General features: G+C 41.1%; 1 protein-coding gene across 5 annotated transcripts; it reads right to left on the bottom strand.

Annotated features, from left to right (window-relative positions):
* Window positions 1-17: 17 nt before the first annotated feature.
* Window positions 18-21,866, bottom strand: LRRC8B (leucine rich repeat containing 8 VRAC subunit B). Of its 5 annotated transcripts, XM_081194015.1 has the most exons (6): window positions 21,642-21,866; window positions 9,873-9,919; window positions 8,446-8,543; window positions 5,789-5,891; window positions 1,558-3,717; window positions 18-439 (listed from the first exon to the last, which is right to left on the bottom strand). In XM_081194015.1, exons 5-6 carry the CDS (start codon window positions 3,691-3,693, stop codon window positions 167-169), a joined length of 2,409 nt encoding a protein of 802 aa, XP_081050141.1. In that variant the 5' UTR covers window positions 3,694-3,717; window positions 5,789-5,891; window positions 8,446-8,543; window positions 9,873-9,919; window positions 21,642-21,866; the 3' UTR covers window positions 18-166. The 5 variants fall into 5 exon arrangements, with proteins under 5 accessions (XP_081050141.1, XP_081050139.1, XP_081050140.1 ...); XM_081194013.1 differs by lacking the exon at window positions 8,446-8,543; XM_081194014.1 differs by lacking the exons at window positions 8,446-8,543; window positions 21,642-21,866 and adding an exon at window positions 21,414-21,558.
* Between the last annotated feature and the right edge of the window lie 577 nt (window positions 21,867-22,443).

Raw genomic sequence — 22,443 nt, 5'->3', positions numbered from 1 at the left:
GTGTGTGTGTGGGGGGGTTATCAGCAGAAACTTGGGTCAATGCACAGAGCTGCAGGAAAATCAACAACACCCTTGCATTTCCCTTCTTGCCAGCTATACTTTCCTTTAGAGCTATTATTTAAAACTCTCAAGAGGAATTTGTTGCTCTGCACAGAGAATCTCAAGCTCAGACTTTGTCCAAGCACGTTTGCATATGCTCTGTTACCCTAAGGGGGAGAGTTTTTAGCAAGTGTTCTTCTACAATTAAGCAGCTCCGTTTCAAAGAGTTACATTCCTCCAGTTCGGCAGGCAGCAACTCCAGGTAGTTTCCTTTAAGCTCTAGCTGAACAAGGTTGGAGAGTTCCCCAACTTTAGGGGACAAATGCATCAGGCTGTTATGTCCCAGTAGGAGATACTGTAGCTTTCTGCACTGAAATAATTCATTTGGAAGTGCCTCAATCTAAAGAGGAAAAAAAAATACATAATATTGTAAGGTCATTAATTTACACACACAAACACACAAAATCAGTTAATGTATGTATTCCTAAATCATGCTGATCTAGAGCCTAGGATGCATGCATTCAGTGAGGGCTATCTCTCTGTATCCTTCCCCACCCCTCTGCAATATTCTTTTATAAATGTAGATGGTTGAGAAAATGCCTATTTCATTGTGGAAATCCCCGGCTGATTCACATGACCTGTTTTATGCCTAATTTTCAAATAAACAAAAGCACAATAAGCAAAGAATTAATAATCTGAGCAACTTGCTATAAACCCAGTGAAACAATCCTTCATGGCAGCACATCAAAAGTTAGATGTTGAGCTCCCTGCTTAACACTTACATTTGAAGCAGGCTAATGGGGCAGGGGAGGAGACAAATAGGTTTGAAACCAATGATGTATGAAGAGATTGAAGTAAGCTAGCTTTGTGAATGCTGTATGCTACTGTTCTAGCTGAAATAAGTCAGGAAAATGGTTTTGACAGATAGATACAGCAAGAACTCATAATAAAGATAAAATACTTCCCCACTCAAGTACTGAAAATTGGATTTTCTTTCCAGAGCAAGAACAGAGAACAGGTTTTTCGCTCACTGCCTGCAGCAGGACTACTACTACTACATTGGAAAGCATTTTATTGCAGTGAATATAACTGGTTGAGGTGTGTGGTACCCAAATGTTTTCTGGTTGGCAAATATGCCCATGGAATTAAAAAAAGGTTGGCAACCACTGCTGTAATATATTGCAGGACTGGGCTTTTACCATGCCTTCAGTCTTGATTAACTTTTTTTCTTAGCTTTTATTTTACATTCACTTTAAAGCAGAAGGGTGGGATTCACCTAACCAGTCCTGGCAGCAGAAGCCCTGCACAAGGACTTCTGCTTGTGCAGTGGGGCTTCCTCTTACCAGCCATGCACTTCCCAAGATCAGCTTGGAGCAGGGGTGGGGAATGGGAATTCCCAGGACAGTGTAGGGGGACGGGAAGGGGTACTGTTCAATCTGGCAAGCTGGACTGCTTGCACAAACGGAATGATTGCAAGAGTGCAATGCTGAATTCCGCCAATAGTTTGCTTCTACTTACGTGATTCTTTGTCACAGCAAGGTACTGCAGGTTTGTTAAATACTGGATTTCATGTGGAATGGATGTTAGCTTGTTATAACTGAGGTCCAAATAATGTAGCTTTAGGCAAAGAAAAAGTTGCGGTGGGATTTTTTTTATGTTGTTATGATTTAAATAGAGCTGCTCCAGGTTTGCTAAAGCTCCAATCTGCACTGGGATGTAGGAGATGGTGTTGTGCCACAATTTCAGGCAAGAAAGGTTCTCAAGGTGTTGAAAACTAATGATTTCTTCTACTGTTCGTATATTATTGTCTTTTAAGTCTATTTCATGCAAATAGTTCAGGCTAAAGATAGAATGTGGAATGCGCTCCAAGTCACAGCTGATCAATTCCAAAGTTCTCAGGTTAAGCAATTTCTTCAAGTTGGTCAACACTAGAAGTTTTTTCCCCTCATTGTCAATAGATAATTTTTGTAGTGAAGGCAACTGGTCTGTAACCACCTGAGGTATGCGGGAAAGGCTATTCTTTAAGTGAATTGTTTTCAGATTCACAAGATCCTGAAAGCCCTCATTGTAGAGACCATTCTGGTTTTCTAGCATATAACATCCAGTCAAATACAATTCCTGCAAGTTACTTAGATAGAAGATCCAGCGTGGAATCTTTCCCAAATCAGCCAACTTTAGACGCAGGATTTTTAAATTCTCTTCTAAGAAGTGCAGTGCTGGAAATTCCACAGTTAATGATGAATGATAAATGTTCAGTTCCTTGAGATTGGGTAGCTGGTTTACAGATGCCGGAAGCTTAACCTCAGGAATAAGTTCTAGGGTTAGAACTTCTATCTCTGTGAGTTCAAAGATGTCATCTGGAAGACCACTAAGCATAAACAGGTGAAGTTCCATCTTATCCTGGGAATTTCGTACCAGTTTGCTTTTCAATCTCTCTAAAGACCACTCATTATTTAGACTGATCTGCTTCAACTTGTTTTCACTCACCTCAGAGAGGAATATTGAGAACCGTTTTGAATACAGAGGATCATACTGGTCTGCTAGGTGAAGAATGAAGGCAAAGTCATTTTTTACATCAGGAATATCACTGTAATTACTTTGCTCCCTCAGCTTCTCAAAAGAATATTGTTTGAGTGAACTTCTCAGCATCCATAACAAGCTGTAAGTGCACGTCAGGCCATACAAGATCACTACGATAACATAAAACGAAGCTAGCACTTTAAAAATTTCTGCTAGTGAATAAACACACTGGTATCTCTTGTAGCCAGTAAAGACTTGAATATCAGCCACACAGTCAATTTCTAGTGTAATAAAGGTTAAATAATAGGGAACATAAATCATTATTAGTATAAATACAATGACCTTGATCACAATCTGTTTTAGGTACACACGATAGATGATATCCTTCTGTTCGACATGCACCCTGAACCTTTTGACTTTTTCAAATATTGATTTTGCTTGTTCCCCTTCTTTTCTGTCTAGAACATTTGAAGAGCTCTCTCTTCCAGCTGTTTCCAGCCCAGTCTGCGAGTAGGAGACAGACTGTCGCTTGTTCTCCAATTCTGCTATGTTGCTTGGAGAGGAAAGAAAGGTCTTTGATTTGGAGAATGGCTGAGGCCTCACAGACTGTTCAGCAACTGTTTCCGACAGGGCACGTGTTGTCCAGGGAGAATCAAAACATTTGTGTAGTATGGCTACAAAGTGTTCCAGCCTTGAACTTGTGCTGGGATAGTAAAGCCAAAAATTACTGCAAGCAGCAAAAATGAAAGTATGAAGAAGCACTAAGTATGGGAAAAATTTGGCAAACCAGTGAAGCTCTCTCTCGTAACACACAGCATCAATGTAAGAATACTGCTGTCGATGAAGGTAATTCTGGATTCTAAGAGGGAGCACTATTGGCGCTGCAGAGCTGGAGGATACATTAAGGTTGTTTTTCACCAGATCCCAAGGCACTGCACAATGATTGTCAAACTCAAGCTTGCAAGGAAGACAACATAACAATCTAGTTTGAGTGAGTTGGAGAGCTCCAGCAAGGACAGCAACAAGCAGCATTATCATGGTGAGGTAATAGCAGAAGACATCCCACCATGGTTTCAGGATGTGGTATGATGATTGGGCATCTGCTAAACATCTGAGTTCAGTTAACGTAATCATGACTTGCTTATGGAACAGTGGCAACTGGAAATGAAAAACAAGTGATAAATTCTTAGCTGAGAATACAGATACAATGTTATTTAATTAATGAAAATATCAAAACATTTGTTAAGACTTCAAACCTAACAAATATTGTTCTTACAGTTGCTGTTCTTCTAGTCATGCAGTGTGTACACTGCACAACAAACCAACAATAGCATTCAGCAGACACTAAATATTTTGATTCAAGTTAAGCTGAAGTCCATGCATTGGTAACCTGGATTACTGCAATTTGCTCTATGTGGGGCTGCCCTTGGGCCTAGTCTAGAAGCTGCAGCTGGTGCAGAAAGTGTCCACCATACTGTTGATGGGAGCACATGGCCAACATATGCCACTATTGCTAATGTATTTGCAATGGTTGCCCATCTACTATCGAGGTCCTTGTATACATTTACAAAGCCCTGAACAACTTAGATCCGGGTTACCTTAGGGACTGCCTGAACCCTTATATCTCAGCTCTGTCACTGAGATCATCTGCAGAAGCATCGTTGGTCATCCTGAGTTAGTAAGGCCCATCTGACAGCAACAACAACCCCCCCCCCAAGCCTTTAGTCCAATGCTGTCAAATGTTGTGCCAATAGGGATTCAGCACACATCTTTTACTTTAAATGGCATCTGAACACTTTTGTATACCACCAAGCTTATGCAGGACATCAAGAAAGCTTCATTCTGTAACAGTTTGGTGGGTGATCTCAGATTTTAAATTTTTACATGGATTTTAGTGCGTGTGTGTATATAAACCATTTTGATTTAAAAAATATACAGTTATACAGATATAACAAAAATGTAAGCAATAGAAAAGCAAGTATGCAAATTCCACCCACACCTGTTGTGCTATTTACTCTAAACTGCATTGAAAGGGAACTTCCAAGACCCCAATTTGAATAGCACACCTATGCTTCTTGACAACACCACACTTTCCACTTAGATGGTCCTTCCAAACTTATCTCCACTGCAGAAATGAAGCAGCTACCCCCAAAGAGAAGTGAGAAGCCATGCAACATAAGCCTATATTTCAGCATAGAAGAGCACTCAAATTATTGCCACTGTCCCCTTCCTTGTTGAAACTTCTGGTGTTGGAGTTCTGAAGAACTGCTATTGTTTTTGTTTACTTACCATCTGTTATATATAGCTTAAACATTTATCTTTGTTAAGTACCGTATTTTTCACCCCATAGGACGCACTTTCCCCCCTCCAAAAATGAATGGGAAATCTGGATGCATCCTATGGGGTGAATGCAGGCTTTCGCTGAAGCTTGGAGAGCGAGAGGGGTCGGTGCGCACCGACCCCTCTCGCTCTCCAGGCTTCAGGAAGACATCCGCAGCCTAGGCAGCCCTGCGGGAGTTCGCGCAGTGTTGTCTAGGCTGCGGATAGCAGCCTGCTTCCCGGAGCGCCGGGCGCCCCGAAAGCAGAGCGCCCGGCGCTTCAGGAACTCATCCACAGCCTAGGCAGCCCTGCGGGAGTTCCCGCAGGACTGTCTGGGCTGCGGATAGCAGCCTGCTTCCCGGAGCAGCGGGCGCCCCGAAAGCAGGGCGCCTGGTGCTTCAGGAACACATCCGCAGCCTAGGCAGCCCTGCGGGAGTTCCCGCAAGGCTCCCCACACTGCGGATAGCAGCCTGCCGCCTGGCGCGCCCTGAAGCAGAGCGCCCCTTGCGCTGGGCAGACATCCACAGCGTGGGGAGCCCTGCGGGAGTTCCCGCAGGGCTCCCCACGCTGCGGATAGCAGCCTGCCACCCGGGGCGCCCTGAAGCAGAGCGCCCCTCACGCCGGGCAGACATCGGCCAGCCCCACAAGCTCGGGGGACAGCGGGGAGGTGCAGCGCCGCCATCCCACTGTTCCCCGACCTGGTTTTGGGGGAGAAATAAAGGAAAACATTTTTTCCTTTATTCCCCCCCCCCAAAAAAACTAGGTGCGTTCTATGGGACGGAGCGTCCTATGGGACGAAAAAATACGGTAAATCTTACAATTATTTCTGAATCCCTTAAATTCTGGCTTTATTAGAAGATCTCTGCTGTAATCATGCAACTTAAATACTGGATATAATCATTCCACTTACTTTACTTATCAAATGGGATAAGACACAGAACCACCATCTTCAATCAGGTGGTCTGCACCTTTTAAAATTCCTTAGGCAAGCCATCTTCACAATCGTCTTCATCCTAGGACAAAAACAAAGATTCAAGTTGAGGCTGCATATATTACACAAAGTGGCTAAGTAATATCATCTATTAGAATTTCAATAATGTGGGGCAAAGAGTTTCTTAGTAAGCCATCCATTTCTAAAAAAAGCATGTTTTCATGAAATTCTTTAGTAGCACAATGAATAAATGCAGTAGCATTCAAATTGGGCAGTTACAAGCAACTATCCTTAGGAAGCATAGTATTAGCTTAACAATCATGTTCATCTTCCAGGTTTCCAAACTGACCTGTATTGTCAATTGTGCTATATTAAATGACTTTAAAATACCACAATTTCTTGTTTACTCCTTGCTTAGACGCCAGTCTCCGCTGCAAACAAAAAAATAAATTTTGACTTGTGGGGCGGCTGGGACTCCCCCCACCCCCTTGTCTTCAAATAAAGAAAGATATTCCAAAACATACATAAATTCTGACAGATTTTAGTTAGGAGGCCGTGGATCAAAATGCATTTATTCTTAGGATTACTAGTAGTCTCACTTTTCCATACTACTGCTAGTTTCCTGAATGTTTCCTGAGGCTGTAAGTCCTACCCATGTGCTGGAATGAATCAAGGGAGAAGCTGGAGAGAAATTAGTATTATTAAACAACATCCATACTGTTGTATTATAGCCCAGAAACAGTCATGGAGCTATTGTTGGCGAAAAGCCTACATCTCCAGTCAGTCTCCATGTACCTTTACTTTTCCTAGAGAAACATCTTTGCTTCAAGATCATACTTAGCTTATAAAATAATGTCCTCTTGAAGATTTTGGTCCAAAAATGTCAACCTTCTGGTTTTGTTCAGCTCCAGAGTTTTATCTTAACACACTGAATAATCAAATTTAATGTATTACGTTGCTCAGATCCTCCAAATAGGTTTTAGTTCATGAAAGCCATAAAAGCTTTTCAAAGTAGTCTAACTCAATTTTCAACATGTGCTAAAATTAGGCTTTACAGTAACCAAGATGATCCCAGCTTAGTTATACTGAGGTTTTTTTATGGAATCCTTAGGCTTCAAATCTACACCCCCTTGTCTAGTAGTATGCCCCATTGAACTCAATGGAACAAACTTCTGAGTAGAGACATGTATAGGATTGTACTGTTAGCCTCTAAGACCACTGAATTACTACCCACTGAAGTTATTAATTAAGAACTAGTGCCTACCAATCCCTTTTCCTTTTGTGCTCCGTCTCATATATTGTTAGCCTGAGGTAAGGACTGCAGCATTTCTGGTCACTGCAAGTAGCGCTGGCACCTTTTTCAGCTGAAGAGCAGGGTATAAATGCTTTTTAAGCAAGTGAATAAAATGTGCTCTTTTGTTATTTTTATTTTGCTATTCTTACTGCATTGTGCATTTTATATTGCTGTAAGCCACGTTGGATGCTAACAAGGAAATGCAGCGTAGAAATTTCATAAGTAAATGTAATTGGATTCATGGAAACATCAATAAGAATCTAGTTAAGTTCAAGCTTATATTTTTTTCTTCTATGAACACTTGGAATTCAAGTAAATTGAGCTCTCTGTATAAACTTCTGTTCAAGGTAGGTATCTCTCCCCCCCCTGCCACTTTGAATAGCTCCTAGGCAGTTAAATAAAGCAGAAACTTCTTAATCTCTCAGCTGCCTCATCCTGTCTCTCGAAAGAGGCATATGCATTTTGTGACCAGAAGCCTTGGATTATCATTAGCCTATTGTTTTGTGAGAGGGAGAGGTGCTAAGCAACATGACTGGATGACGACAAAAAACAGAGCTGAATAGATAATCAGTGACCACGGTTCAGTCACATCCAAAATAAGGTTATGCTGCAAGTCTAAATTTCCAGAAGTACTATAGACAGTGGTGTTTGCAAATACATTACAAGCATGCCCACAAAAAGTTCGTTACAATATACAGCTGAAAGGCAACTCCCCATTTTACGTGATTTCACCAACTCAAGTGGGGATTCGGAATGAACCCCCTTGTAAATGGGGAGTCACCTGTCAGTTCAACTGTTCCTCTGGCTCACGTTTGCAATCTGTTTAAATGGATTTTAACCAGTGCTCCATTATCAGGATGTCGATACATCCAATAGGGTAACCATAACTTATACATGTAAGGGTATTTTGTTTAAATGAGAATTTATATTCACTTTTATATGGAACTGGGATTTGTTAGTGGTTGAATTGTGTTTTGGGAACCCTCGTTGTGCTTAGAATTGCTTCCAATTAATAAAAAATTAGACCAGAGGTTGGCAAGGTTTACCTCGCCTGGGCCGGTTCACTCCAGTGGAGATCCCTCCGTGGGCTGGATTGCGCCCACGCCCTCGATTTCCAGTGTCTGCATCTGCGCAGATGCAATCTCCAGCGCCAGTTTAGTGCAGCACATGGGGACTCGCCGAGCAGGTGACTAAGTTCGGGGGCGGCTCCTGGGCCAGTTAAACGACCCCCGTGGGCCACTTGTGGCCCATGGACCTTAGGTTGCCAACCCCTGATTAGAATTCTCTTCAAACATTTTCTCTAGTCTATTTACATCAGCAGCTTTGCAACCATGGTTCTTACCATCAAACCACTTCCTGACAGTGTAAAGTAAGGACACACCTTCCTATTCATCCTTCCTTAAGCCCTGGCTTGAGGGCATCAGAGCATGAAACTACATTCTGTTAATGAAATAACCATAAAAGGTGCAATTATATATTTCAATCTCTTGAAATCTTTAAGGCAACTAAAAGGATCAATTAATACTTCTGGGAATATTTGTTTTCCTAAATAGTGTAATTAAGATCTTACTTTCTAAGCTCTCTAAATTTGCAACTCTGCAGTTGAGATATGATGCTCATTCTCTTGAGTATTCAACAGCTTCACTTTTTTTTAGAAAGCAGCCAACATCTCACCCAGCCTTATTTAAAATGCTTTGGCAACCATTAGCTGATCTACGGCTGGATCTCCATCAATAACACATTTCACAAGGCCAGAACATCTTGGCCATATTTTTATACCCATTACAGAAATCAGTAGTGTTGCGCAAGTACATCTGGTTTTGATAGCATGAATACAGTGAACAGATACTGACATGTGGCTTTCTGTTCTAGGAAGATCAAATCAAAAGTAACATGGATAATTGTTTCTGCCACACAGTACAGACTTTTCAGTCTAACAGTTTGCTTACCATCTTTAGGAAATTTGCCATAAGGTTGCTTGCAGCAAACTTTATAACAAATTGTGTTTTAAACGGTTTATTATCTTTATTATTTACATATTAATTCTGATCCCTAATTTGCATTTTTCAATTAGACAACCAGTTAATCAGACTAGTATTTACCATTTGCCGTATTAAAGTATCTTCATTCATTGTATAATGATTTTAGTTTTCATCCTAATGCTAGAACAGTTAGTTTTATTTCTGAATATATATTCCAGTCCCATTTTTAAGTTAGTCTTAAAAAACCAGCAGAGAGAAATAAGCTTTAGATTTTGCTAAAGCAGTGGTTCTCAAGTTTTTTCTCTGGGCCACACTTTCAGAATACAAATTTGTTTGCACCACATCAATTTTTTTACTGATAAGAAATACATTGGAAAACAAAACTAAACAACTCCTGGCAAAACACAACTACTTTATAATATGATCATGGGACATCCAGAAAGTATAAAACAATGCAGCTATATAAGAACATGAATCATTCCCAAAATATAATTATAAACAAGTTTTATCCAGCACTCTGTTCTAAATGCGATTCTGGGTCTCACCGAGGATTGTCTGCAGTATCCTATGGTGTTCTTGCTCTCATTTTGAAAAGACATCGATCCATATTCTGCAATTAAAAATTACTATTTTGATGCTACCATACTGAAATAATTGATTGTCCTTGAATCTTCCCGCCACAGTTCACAGTTGCTATCCTCTCCTGCCACACCAATGTGGCCTGCCACACCCTTTGAGAACCACTGTACTAAGACAACAGAAGTTTTAAAAGCAGGTATATTCTTACCTTTTAAAGGCCAGTCAGTCGTAATCTCTTCTAGAACTTGACAGTTCCTGCAGAGACATTGCTGAATTAGCTACTGCAAATTTACAATACAGAGTCACAGAATGTACTCTAATAGTAGGCACATAACCCCAAATCTCCTAATTATACTATATCTAAAGTGTCAGTTCCTACATTTGCTGAAAAATAATTAAACCTAAGGCACCGCCTAGTGGCATCCTTTATGCATAACATTTATACATTTCTGGAGTGAAGGAATTGTCCTGCTTCAGAATAAGGCACAAAACACTAGCAAGTAGGTTTTTTTTTTACTGAAACCTAATGCAATTCTAATAAAGTTAACCTTGTAAATACTGGAAATATAGAGGGATGTTTTCTATTGGTGAGATTTCATGATACTGTACATCTAAAAACCATATACATTTGTTTCATATCTATACAAAATACAACAACCCTGTATCCAAGATATACCGTATTTTTCGCCCTATAGGGCGCACTGGCCCATAGGGCGCACCTCGTTTTTTGGGGGGGAAATGAATAAAAAAATTTTCTCCCCCCCCCCCAGCCCGAGCTTCCCCCGACCCCAGCCCCCAGAACAGGCTGCTATCCGCAAGCCTTGCTGGGCTCGCAAGGCTTGCGGATAGCTTCCTGAAGCCTGGAGAGCGAGAGGGGTCGGTGCGCACCGACCCCTCTCGCTCTCCAGGCTTCAGTGAAAGCCTGCATTCTCCCCATAGGACGCACACACATTTCCTCTTCATTTTTGGAGGGGGAAAAGTGCGTCCTATAGGGCGAAAAATACGGTAGGTAAATCACTGTGTACAGATATAAGTTCATGGTGACTTTCTGGACAAAACTTGGCCCATCCGAAAACATCAGTAGACTAACTGCAGGGGTTGGATTAGGTATTTGTCTTCCTCAAGCTCTAAGATAATGGCTACCCAACAGAGTTACAAAACACACAGTGTAGTGACTAAAAAGGGGGAAAGTGACACCAGAATGAATATGGGAACTGGAAGAATGTTAAGCCTCTTGCTATTAGCAGATATTCTATGGGAAATAATTACTCTAAGACGAAATTGCTATCACTATGGATGGATTCAGACAGACTAGGGCCGGGAAAATTTAAGACTTGCAGAATCTACTTCCTTTCTTTTCATTTGAGTGTTGACATTCATTTGAACCCTGAGGGTTCACTAAACTCAGTTTCACTAAATTTAGGTGCAAAGTAGTGGCCCAAAGAGGCCAGATGTCATGTGGTGAGTTAAAGGGTACAGCCAATTATTTATTGAACTCCATAAACTAAACACCAAGATAACTAACTTATATAAGTACAGAGATATATATCTGTGTTGTCAAAAATAAGAGATTCCAACACAAAACTTGCCTAATGATCCACACAAGGATCTGACCAAAGGCAACCAATATATACACAAATGTTTAACCATCAATTAGCATGAAGGTTCAGAGATGAGGACGGCCACAAAACAATATTTTTACATTTGCCATTTTAAATATCTTTACACTAGCTTATGTATTTTATTTTTATTTAGAAAAATGTATAAACTGATTCAACAGATGGTTGTCTAGCTGGTGTACATAATAAAATTATCCATAAAACATGGGTAAAATCAGCAAAACTGTTAAAGGCTATATAAAAAATAATTATCAAAAAGCAGAAAAAGCCAGTAAAACATTTTAAAAGAAATACAGATAACTAAAATTTAGGTCTTAGTAGGCTTGCTGAAATAAAAAAAAAAAGTGTTCAGCAGGAATATAAAACAAAATAGTGAGTGACTTAGACATCTATCAGTGACTCCAATCTACCTTCTGCTCTCAGCTGAGATTATTGTGCAGTGGTCATAATTCTATGATTGAAGAAGCTTTCCTAGACTTTTGATTTTCTAAATTTTTAGGTGACTGCACAGGAACACCAATGCAAAATTTTAACATGGTTGGAGATTACAGTTGTCTGCCTCCCTAAATCATTACAGGTGCTAGACAAGTCATGCACAACCATCCAAAGGCTATAATCTACCAATGCTGTAAGAGCCCCAAGGCTTCTGTATGCAGAAGCTTCATTGTTTAACCAGCATACCTACACACAAATAAACTTAAGATCACAGTTTTACATTCCCTTCAGACAGCCCATCTTTCACACTCTTTGTTATCTTGCCACAGAAAAATTGTAGTAGTGGTATTAGGAGGATAAGGAATAATAATTGGAAAGTGCCTGACATAGCAAATTCCATGTACAATAGAGCTTGCTTACTATACCCATCAGATAAAAATTGGTGATCAGTTGTGACAAATACTAAAAACATTTCACTTGGACCTCAATTCAAGCTGAATTAACTGATCCAGTATGAGACTTGAAATACCAGGTCAGTTACAAAAGGTAAGAACTTGATGACACCTGGATTTTATAGCATCAGATTACAACAACAAACAGTCAATCCTGGAATCTGAATGTGTGCTAGGACTTATACTGCCCAATTCCTGTAACAGACATAAGAACACCTCCATTATTAGAAGCACATTGTTTTTCGTATGTTACTGAAGGCATTTGTATTTGATTGGCTTTTCCAACTTTGAGGCAAACATTGTGGAAGAGTTTTGGTGGGAACGACTAACTTAATTAAAATTAGATACCTTCTACATCTCCTATATTGTAAAGATACTTATTCTAGGAGCTGCTTATCCACCGTATTAGCAATGAATCTTTATGAAGAAAATGTGTCTTCCAGATTCGGCTCCGACCTGAAATTTGTATTCTACAAACAGAACAAGAAAAGCAAGAGATATGGCATCCATAATACTTATAAATAATCTGAATGTTGCAACAAGATATAACCAGAAGAAAAAGAAACCCTGACACAACAGAGCCTTTCAACAACAGAATTTAGCAATCAATAAAGATTTGGATCTGAATATATAAGTAAAAATAGATTTCAACAGACCACTGGATTCTTTCTCATTAATTACTTAAGATAAATTAGTAATGCCATAAGAGGGTGGTGGGGAACCCCTGGTGCCCATTTGGCCTGCAAGGTCATTTTGGCCAAACCACCCACACCTGCTGTAAAGGTAAAGAGAATGCTGGGCTGAAGGGGTGGGGTTGAAGGCCCCAATCAACTGATCAGATTTGTACAGTTAAATGCACATCAGTAGTCCATTGGGATTTTCATCAGAAAAGTAGTCCATGCAACAAGGTTCAGTCTAGCCCTAATACACATCACAAAGTAAAGCTGTTTCAATATGATGTAGCAAATACTGTTCCAACATAAAATTACTACATTCAGAACTGATACTGAAGGCTGCAATTTCCCTTCAAGACAAATTTAACAGGTTCAATGAAGCTGAACTACTCCAAATAGCCCTTTAATTGGTCCTGTGCTCGGGATACAAATTATGTTGGGATGCAGGTAGAAGATTTATTTCAGATATAGAATATATATATGGACATATATATATATATATATATATATATAGAATAGAATAGAATAGAATAGAATAGATTCTTTATTGTCATTACACAAGTGCAACATTGTACAAAGTGCAACGAAATTGGATGCCATCCCTTAAAACATCAAAAGCAAAACAACAACAACAACCAAACAAACCACATTCCAGCCACACCCACACCACACCCATCAAACTCCTAGGTCACACTATCGAGTTACAGCATTCAAAAAGGCCACAGCTCTTGGATAGAAACTGTTTTTCAGTCTATTTGTCTTTGACTTGATGTTTCTATATCTCCTGCCAGAAGGCAGTAGTGCAAACAGACCGTGTCCCGGGTGAGATGAATCCTGCAGGATGTTATTTGCTTTCCTAAGACAACGGGAACCGTACAGTTCTTCCAAGGATGGGAGAGGATGACCAATGATCCTTTGGGCTGTGGTTATGACCTTCTGGAGCACCTTCCTCTCCCTAGCTGTACAACTGGAGAACCAAGCACAAATACAGTATGTAAGAATGCTCTCTATGGAGCCTCGGTAGAAGCACACCAGCAGTCTCTCACTCAGATTGTTCTTCTTTAAAAGTCTGAGGAAATAAATTCTCTGCTGGGCCTTCTTCACCAGAGCAGTGGTATGTGCGCTCCAAGTCATGCCCTGATCGATAGCTACTCCCAAAAACCTGAATTCCGCCACCCTCTCCACCCGTTCCCCATTGATATACAAGGGCTGAATGTCCGCCTTTTTTTCCTGTAATCCACCACCAATTCCTTGGTCTTAGCCGTATTAAGAGCCAGATTGTTCTCACCACACCAAACACAGAGCCGCTCCACCTCGTCCCGATAGGCGGACTCATCCCCTCCTGAAATGAGCCCTACCACCGTAGTGTCATCAGCAAACTTGATGATTTTGTTGCTGGAATAGATGGCTGTACAGTCATACGTATAGAGAGTGTAGAGCAGGGGACTCAACACACAACCCTGTGGTGAGCCGGTGTTAAGGCTAAGGGCTGTGGACATGTGTGACCCTACTCTAACCCTCTGAGAACGTTCTGACAAAAAATCCAAAACCCAGAGACAGGTGGAGTTGGAGAGTCCAATCGCCTCTAGCTTGGACACCAGTCTATGGGGGAGGATAGTGTTAAAAGCAGAGCTAAAGTCCACAAACAGCAGCCTCACATAACTCCCCGGCTGCTCCAGATGGGACAGGTATATATGGACAAGTATTCAGCAATGGAGAATAAGCTGGAATTCCTTCACCTTTATAGATATACTGTTATCTATATGTTGATTCTTCTGGCATTAATCTTTACCCATCTTAACAGGAAGAAAAGCAAGTTGCTTCCTTCACCTGGGAAGGGATTTATTAAACCTTTAAACTGCTTTTCTATACAAATACCCAAAGCAGCATACAGCTCAACTCCACAGAGAGATGAATGCAGAAAGCAGCTTTCTATCAAATAATATCAACAACCAGAGTGGCCACTAACTGGTGGTGAGTATTGAACTTAGGCTTCCAGGGCTGAACAGAACCTCCTAACCTTGTTCTGAAACTAGTACCAGTGCTTACTCTTATTTTTAAAGTGGGGCTGAGAGCAGGTGGTGCTCAGTTTTGGAAACCTGGGTTCTACTGAAAAGCCTCAGTCATATAAAGCACATGCTTTACTACTGAACTGAATATACTGCAATTCAAGCTACAAATCAGAAACCTAATTGTTTACTTAACATACATTCACAGCCATGTTCCAGATATGTATGTACAGAGTGCATCAGAAGCACGCAGCACCGCTTCTAATCCTTATTGCAAGAACCATTAAAACACAACGATAATCTGATATTTTTCATACTGTTCTAACCATGAGTAAGAATAATCTCCTTTCTCCATACAGGATCAATTGTTCAAATTCTTTTGGCAAATTCAAAGAGCAGGTGCTTAGCCAGAGAACTAACACGTCTTCTCATAGTTCATCTACTATCCAAATCAAACCAGTAACTATAAACACACAAATGTATGGTCTTTGTTAAGAAGTTTTCAGCAGTCTGAAATATAAGTCAGGGTCTATGCTCAGTTGTTAGAAAGCTATTCAACAGCTTTCACATCAGCATGTTGCATACTTTTGCAAAACTCCTGAAAATTTTTCAAGTAGAAAGTGAAATGCACATTATTTTAATTATAAATAATATTTGAAAACTAAATGTTTTTGTTGAACTGTTGCACACTATGAACACTATTTCTCACCACTGGCAGTCCAGCTTTAAAGCCAAAATTTCTATTGTTTCTACACCTTCTCCAGTCTTTTCGGTACTGGTATAAGAGTTTATGAAGCACCCTGAACTCATGTTCTAGGTAGTTTTCTGAAAACAATCTTATATACCAACCCTCTCAAACTAGGTCCACATCTAAATTGTTTCTGTGCTTGCTGGACTTGCCCTGTCCCTGTTCCTCTTCTTCAAACTTTTAGCCAAGGAATATTTTTAGAGAGAAAAGCAGTGAGTTTACTCTTTGCAACTTTTATTTTTAGAAATCTGAATAGTATGCCATGAAACACCAAAACTTGGGCCAAAATGTTAATAGTATCATGAAATTATACATTGGGAAAATGAAGCAGATATGCATGTGCTTGCTTATTCGACACAATTTATTCTACCTCTGCTAGTCAAGACAAGAGGCAAGGAGCTATCCAAGGTAATGAAATCCCACTCTGTGGGACTGCTAGAAACAACTGTGTAAATACAACCTCCAGCATTATTATAAGAAGGGCAACCAGATGCATTAGTTGATTGAGCGCCCATCCTTCAATAAATAGAGGGGGAATTATTTAATACACTTGCTAAAATTCCTTCTACATAAATACTAATGACACATCTTCCACTGAATGCTGAGACTAGTCTAAATTAACAGTTACCAAATTTGTTCATAATTATTGGCTGCTAGTTAAAATAAATTTCAGCTCAGCACGTGCCTGGGAAAATCTTGTTAACACAGACGTACCCAGGAAGTAAACATTCTAGAGCTAGTTATTAATATTTCCATACCACAGCACAAATGAGTGTAAACACTCACTGCCCCGTCTCCATATGTCAGAGGACTTTGGGACAAGGAAGAAGTTGGTAGCAAGGACACGAAGAGGCTGACTAGTAAGCCAAGCCAACATTTGCAGAACACTGATTTATATGTTATCTTATTAAAGGACAGTTGCATAAAAGAAGCAAGTACACATTTTCATGCGTATTCCTTCAAGTTATAGTTTACCCTATATTAAAACTTCCATAAAACAATTTACAGAAGTGCTTATACATAAGACTGGTGCAACAATGAGTTATTGCTAAAGAAAAAAATTCCATACTATTTCATCAGTCTGCAGTGTTAACTGTTCCCCCATACAAGATTCTATCTTTTGTAAGACAGATAACATTAACAGCCCAATAAAGTTATTGTTCTGAGCTTGCAGGCACAGAACAGGCACATTCTTAAGAGTTTTGCTCAACTCGAGTTAAGGTCACAGTAAGTAATATTTAAACAAGATGTTTAATGTTTACTCTGCATCTTGAAGATCAGTTTCTCCCTGCCACTTAACTGTCACTTTTTCCATCAGTATGACAACTGGACAAAGATCCCCAAATAAACTTTGCACAGCCCTCCCTAGTAAGTTTCAGTTCAGATATAAATTATGAAATACATATTCCAGAGATTATTTTTGTCTACACAAGATGAAAGTGTCAATCTAGGACTTGCTACACCAAAAAAATAAGTGCTTTGACAATAATTGGGTTGGCATAATGTCACAAGAATGTATTTTGCAGACTTGAGATACTACACTGACATAATAGGAGGTAAGTCATCAACATACAACACACGAGCCTTACTTTCCAAAACTAAAGCACTGAAAAAAAGGAAAACACTGAGAAGGCAGTTCAGAGGGCCTATGTTCTACCCTTAAAGAATTACATGTTTTGGAATGCTAATCAACATTAAAATAAATATGGTCTTAAAAATGTTACATCACAACCATGTTTTAATATGACCAGAGGCTCAGTTTCAATTAAGTAGCCCAGTGTCTTATAAGAAAAATACTCACTCTTGAAACTTGAGTATTAACATGCTGGGGTTTTTAATGTGTTACTATGATAGGTTAGAAGGAAATAAGATCAACAGATTTGTCACTGAAACGTAGTGTAGCACAATGCTGTACATATTTACTCATAAGTCATACTAAGTTCAGTGATGCTTACTATTATTTTTTAGTGTTAGCTGTACAGTATTTGTATATTTATACTGTATGATTTATGGTTGTGTTGCATGTTGCTCTGGATGCATTTAGTAGAAGAGCCAGATGATGGTGATGATGATGATGTGATTCTTTCATGTTATATATTTGCAACCTTCACAATAGATGCAACTCTCTACCTGTGGCAGACATTTAGAAGTTTTTTGATACAGGTAATGAAAAGGGAGGATTCATGCTTAACCAACTCAGCAATTTAGCTTTTATATACATTAATTCAATCTTAATACATATATGATGTGCATATCCTCATATTATATAACATGCTCAGAGACTTCTACTCAGTTATTGGATGAGATGGTCAGTTTACTCCTTTTTATCTTCTGACAGATTTAAATAGACACTTTTGACTTGACTAGTGAGCTCTATGATTAGTTGTAACAGCTGTGTTTTGCTTCGTAGATACATATCAAGCATGATAAAATGTAGAAGAATCCAGCTTTTCGGAAAGCAGATACATTACCCTGCAACTGTGTCAGATAGGAAAGACACTGAGATGGCACAAGTGTTTTTAGCATGGTTTTGTGAAACAGCATAGCAATTGCAGTCTAATAACCCCTGTTCACTTTGAGAAAAGATCTTTCCAAATTAGCAATTAATGTCACATTATCTCAAGTTACAGGCTAGCCTTTTAAAACAGTGTTCTTTGTAAGCAAGCAACTAACTGACTTGTGAATTTTACGACTCAAATATGCTTGTTTGGTTTGGAAACAATTTGGGATCTATTTCACACCAAAAAAATTAGAAGCACACAATAATGTTTTATTCTACAACTGAGAAGCATATTATGATATTTCATAATAAGAGCCAGGGCTGGGAATACAAGGGCACAAGCAATCTTTCATCTACTATCAGCTCAGTGATCTGAAAGTAGAGAGACATTAATTATCTTCAGTAAAATACTTTTATTTTCCTGAACTGTTGTTACTTAATAACAATTGTTTTGTTACTGCTACTGGTTCTTTTTTGTTTTGTTGATTTGAAATACATTAGTGTGATTGGTTAAGATGTTTCAATTGCAAGATGCTTGAGCACATTTTATGGAAAGGCAGGATAAAGAACATTTTAAACATGCTTCTTTGGAAGAAAGCCCTAGCTGCCCAGCTCTATCAGCCTCACTTCTTTAGCTAACAAGAGACATTTTATTCTACACATTAAATCAAGGGTCAGTTCATTTTGAATATCCGGTCACCAAACTTAGTTTTGGCCCTGGATTCAGATTCTTTTGCAGTTCATGGGTGCCTCATTTAGCAGTTTTATTCACATACAATCTGGATTCATGACAGAAAAACAAGTACCGGTAATCAAAGATTATGGAGTCATTGGATACAAATACATAAGTGAAATTTCATTATTTTGTGAGTCCTAAACTGTACCCAAATGATAGATTCAGGATTTACAAAACGGTTTCTTTCTGGGATTACATTTCAACTTTTGAAAATAATGTTTAAATAACCTGGCTGGCGTGCCTTCTACTTGGAGAGACAGCGACTAACTCTTGTCTGTACTTTCTGTTCCTGATACTTCCAACACAGCAGGAAGCATAAGTGTTGCTTAATACCTTGAAACCAGATAGTGTGGTGCAGGACATGCCAGTGCCCATACTGTGCCCACTGAGAAGCAGTGTCTGAGAACACCACCAATTGGCCTGCTGCAACCCAAAGATTTCAAGAGCCAGTTATGTATCGGCACACGTGTGCAGCTATTCAACACCAAGTCACAGATACCGCCTAAAGGCATATTTTAAAAGCAGGGAACACATGGTAAACTCTCTTTCCAACTAACTCCAGGAAAGTTCAAAGATTGTAGAGGAAAAGCAGCTTAATGATGCCTTTGACCATCAACCCATACAGGTAACCAAACCTTGCCCAAGAGCAACAGAGACTTTTTCTTGAAAAGAACTTCACTGGAGATTGCAGAGTCCTGGCTGGGTCACAGTAAACTAGCTGGTAAAGTATAAGACGAACTACTATTTTAACTCAATTCAATTTTTTTATTGTTTATAGCCAATGGCCATCACAATACAGTACGAGCACAAATCTCACAGCTACCAAAACAAAAGACACTGCATGCACCAGACAAACTACTATTTGTTATAAGCCCATTTGAAATATGCCAGTGCACAGTGCTTAAAGAAAATGGAAGTTTGCCACAATGGGCAATAGAGCTTGATCTGTAAAAGTGAAGACATTCTAAAGTGTTGTGTAAGTGGTTTCAACACACATCTTCCTATGTTCAAAGGTATTTGTTTTCAGGCACAGAAAACCACACTTCCCACACATCTGTCTTTACTGTAAGACCACCAGCCTAATGCCTATAAAGATAGCAGATACACATCAACCCTTTTCTCCTAGAAATCCCTCCTTATGGCTCCAGCAAGTGGAAAGTGTGGCCACTTAAGCAGCGAAGCTGGAACAACAAAGTGTTTGTGGCACCTTAAACACTAACAAACTCGCCTAAACTTCCACATACTATATATATAATGTGAAATGAAATCTCAGATGCACTTTTATAAAGCAGCCCCAATAAAACCTCCCACCGTTATTTATTTTATTTATTAAATCTGTATACTGCCCTTCTTCTGAAGATCTCAGGACAGCTCACAGTGTAAAAATATAGGATAAAAACACACAAAATACCTGCCCGCAGACTGTCTCGCCAGAGTGGTGCATGCTCTGGTTATCTCTCGCTTGGACTATTGTAATGCGCTCTATGTGGGGCTACCTTTAAAGGTGACCCAGAAACTACAACTAATCCAGAATGCGGCAGCTAGACTGGTGACTGGGAGGGGCCGCCGAGACCATATAACACCGGTCTTGATACACTGGCTCCCAGTACGTTTCCGAGCACAATTCAAAGTGTTGGTGCTGACCTTTAAAGCCCTAAACGGCCTCGGTCCAGTATACCTGAAGGAGCGTCTCCACCTCCATCTTTCTGCCCGGACACTGAGGTCCAGTGCCAAGGGCCTTCTGGTTCTTCCCTCGCTGCGAGAAGCCAAGTTACATGGAACCAGGCAAAGGGCCTTCTCAGTAGTAGCGCCCGCCCTGTGGAACGCCCTCCCACCAGATGTCAAAGAGAAAAATAACTACCAAACTTTTAGAAGACATCTAAAGGCAGCCCTGTTTAGGGAAGCTTTTAATGTTTAATAGGTTATTGTATTTTAGTGTTTTGTTGGAAGCCGCCCAGAGTGGCTGGTGAAACCCAGCCAGATGGGCGGGGTATAAATAATTATTATTAATATTATTATTTAAACAAGAACAATACAAACCAATACCCCACACATTTTTTTAAAAAAAGTTTAACTTTTCAGTAAGTGTTTCAGTCTTTATCACAAGACTTGGTGGGCCTCGGCTGCGACTGGCTAACCCAGCCACCCTCTCCCCTGTGGTGGTGAAGGACAGCTGCTCAGCAGGTAGGAGCAAACTCTTAAGGGTCTCTTTGCTCCCCCCCTCCCAAATGTATATATATTTGAGGGGGGGGGCATAGCTGTCAATGTTTTCCTTTTTTTAAGGGAAATTCCCTTATTCCGAATAGGATTCCTCACAGGAAAAGGGAAAAGTTGGCAGCTATTGGAGGGGGCATTTTTAAAAGGGGAATTCCCATTCAAATGTGTGACCACGTCATGTGATCGATTATGCGGGGCGGGGCTTAGCTGTCCTCCCTCCCACCCCAGTATTTTATTCAAGTTGGCCCCCGTGGCTCAGCACATGCCCAGAGGCACTCGTTTCCTCTGAGTTTCTAGTGAGCAACAGCTTAGAGAAGATGGGATGGGGGGGGGACACAGAAAGGGAATAAACCGATCACCTGAGCTGGAGTAAGCAGCCCACCAAATCCTCGAGCCCCTCAGGAGGTTGACGGAGAAGGTGAGGAGCGCCCTCCGCCAACGTCCCACCTGAGGGGAACGTAGGTCCCAACTGCCCGTCGCCGGTTCCAACCGCCGCAGGTTCCAACTGCCACACTCCGCCCCCCCCCCGCCGCCCGGTCAGGTAAGCTTTGACAGGTTCTCTCTCGCGCCCTCTCAGCCTCACTCACCTGAAGCTCGCCTCGCCGCCGCCTCCTGCTCCTCCTCCGCCAACCAGCCAGGCTGGGCGCCCGGTCGTCGTCGTCCTCCTCCTTCTCCTTCTCTTCTTCCTCCACAGCACCTCCGAAGAAAGAGAAAGCAGCTCCTCCGGGAGGGAAGAGAAAGAAGAGGTTGATGTTTTTTAAAGCGAGGAGGAGAGAGAGAGAGGCGGCTCGCGCACCGGCTTCAACCGGCGCTTCTCCGGCTCGAGGCTCCTCCCCCCGCTCTTTTGTCGCGTCACGGGGAGCGTCCGCCAATGGCGGCGCGGCTGGCGGAACCGCTGACTGCTGCGCGAGGAGGGCAGCGCAGAAGGGGGGGGGAGAGGGAGATGGAGGGAGGGGATAGAGGAGGAGGCGAGGGTGGGGGTGTGGAACAATGGGAGGTGGCGGCTGGGGGGGGGGGAGGCTGAGACAAAAGGAGCGTTTGAGCAGTTATCGCGCGCACACGCGCGCGCGAGAGACGCTTTTTCGGCCCGCCTCGTTCCCCCCTCGGGGAGACGTGCGCGCATGTGGGAGATGCGCCTCAGAGCACCCCGCGCCGGGGTTGCCACGCGCCCGGAATTTCCCGGACGCGCGCGGGGGTGTGTGTGGGTTATAACCTGGGTGGGAAATGGGGTAAACGTCCGGGAAAGTATGGTAGCCGTTGTCGGCAGTGCTGTTTGCGCCGATTTGCCATAAAAGTAGCTCAGAAACCGCTTGGAGTGCCGTGCTTTTTAACACGTGCCTGAAACACATGGGATGTTTGGGCTGCAGCGTCTGTTCCATCTAAAAATTC

This window comes from Podarcis bocagei, assembly GCF_964188305.1.
Source record: "Podarcis bocagei genome assembly, chromosome: 5".
Lineage (NCBI taxonomy): Eukaryota > Metazoa > Chordata > Lepidosauria > Squamata > Lacertidae > Podarcis > Podarcis bocagei.
This window is presented reverse-complemented; position numbering and strand designations above follow the sequence as displayed.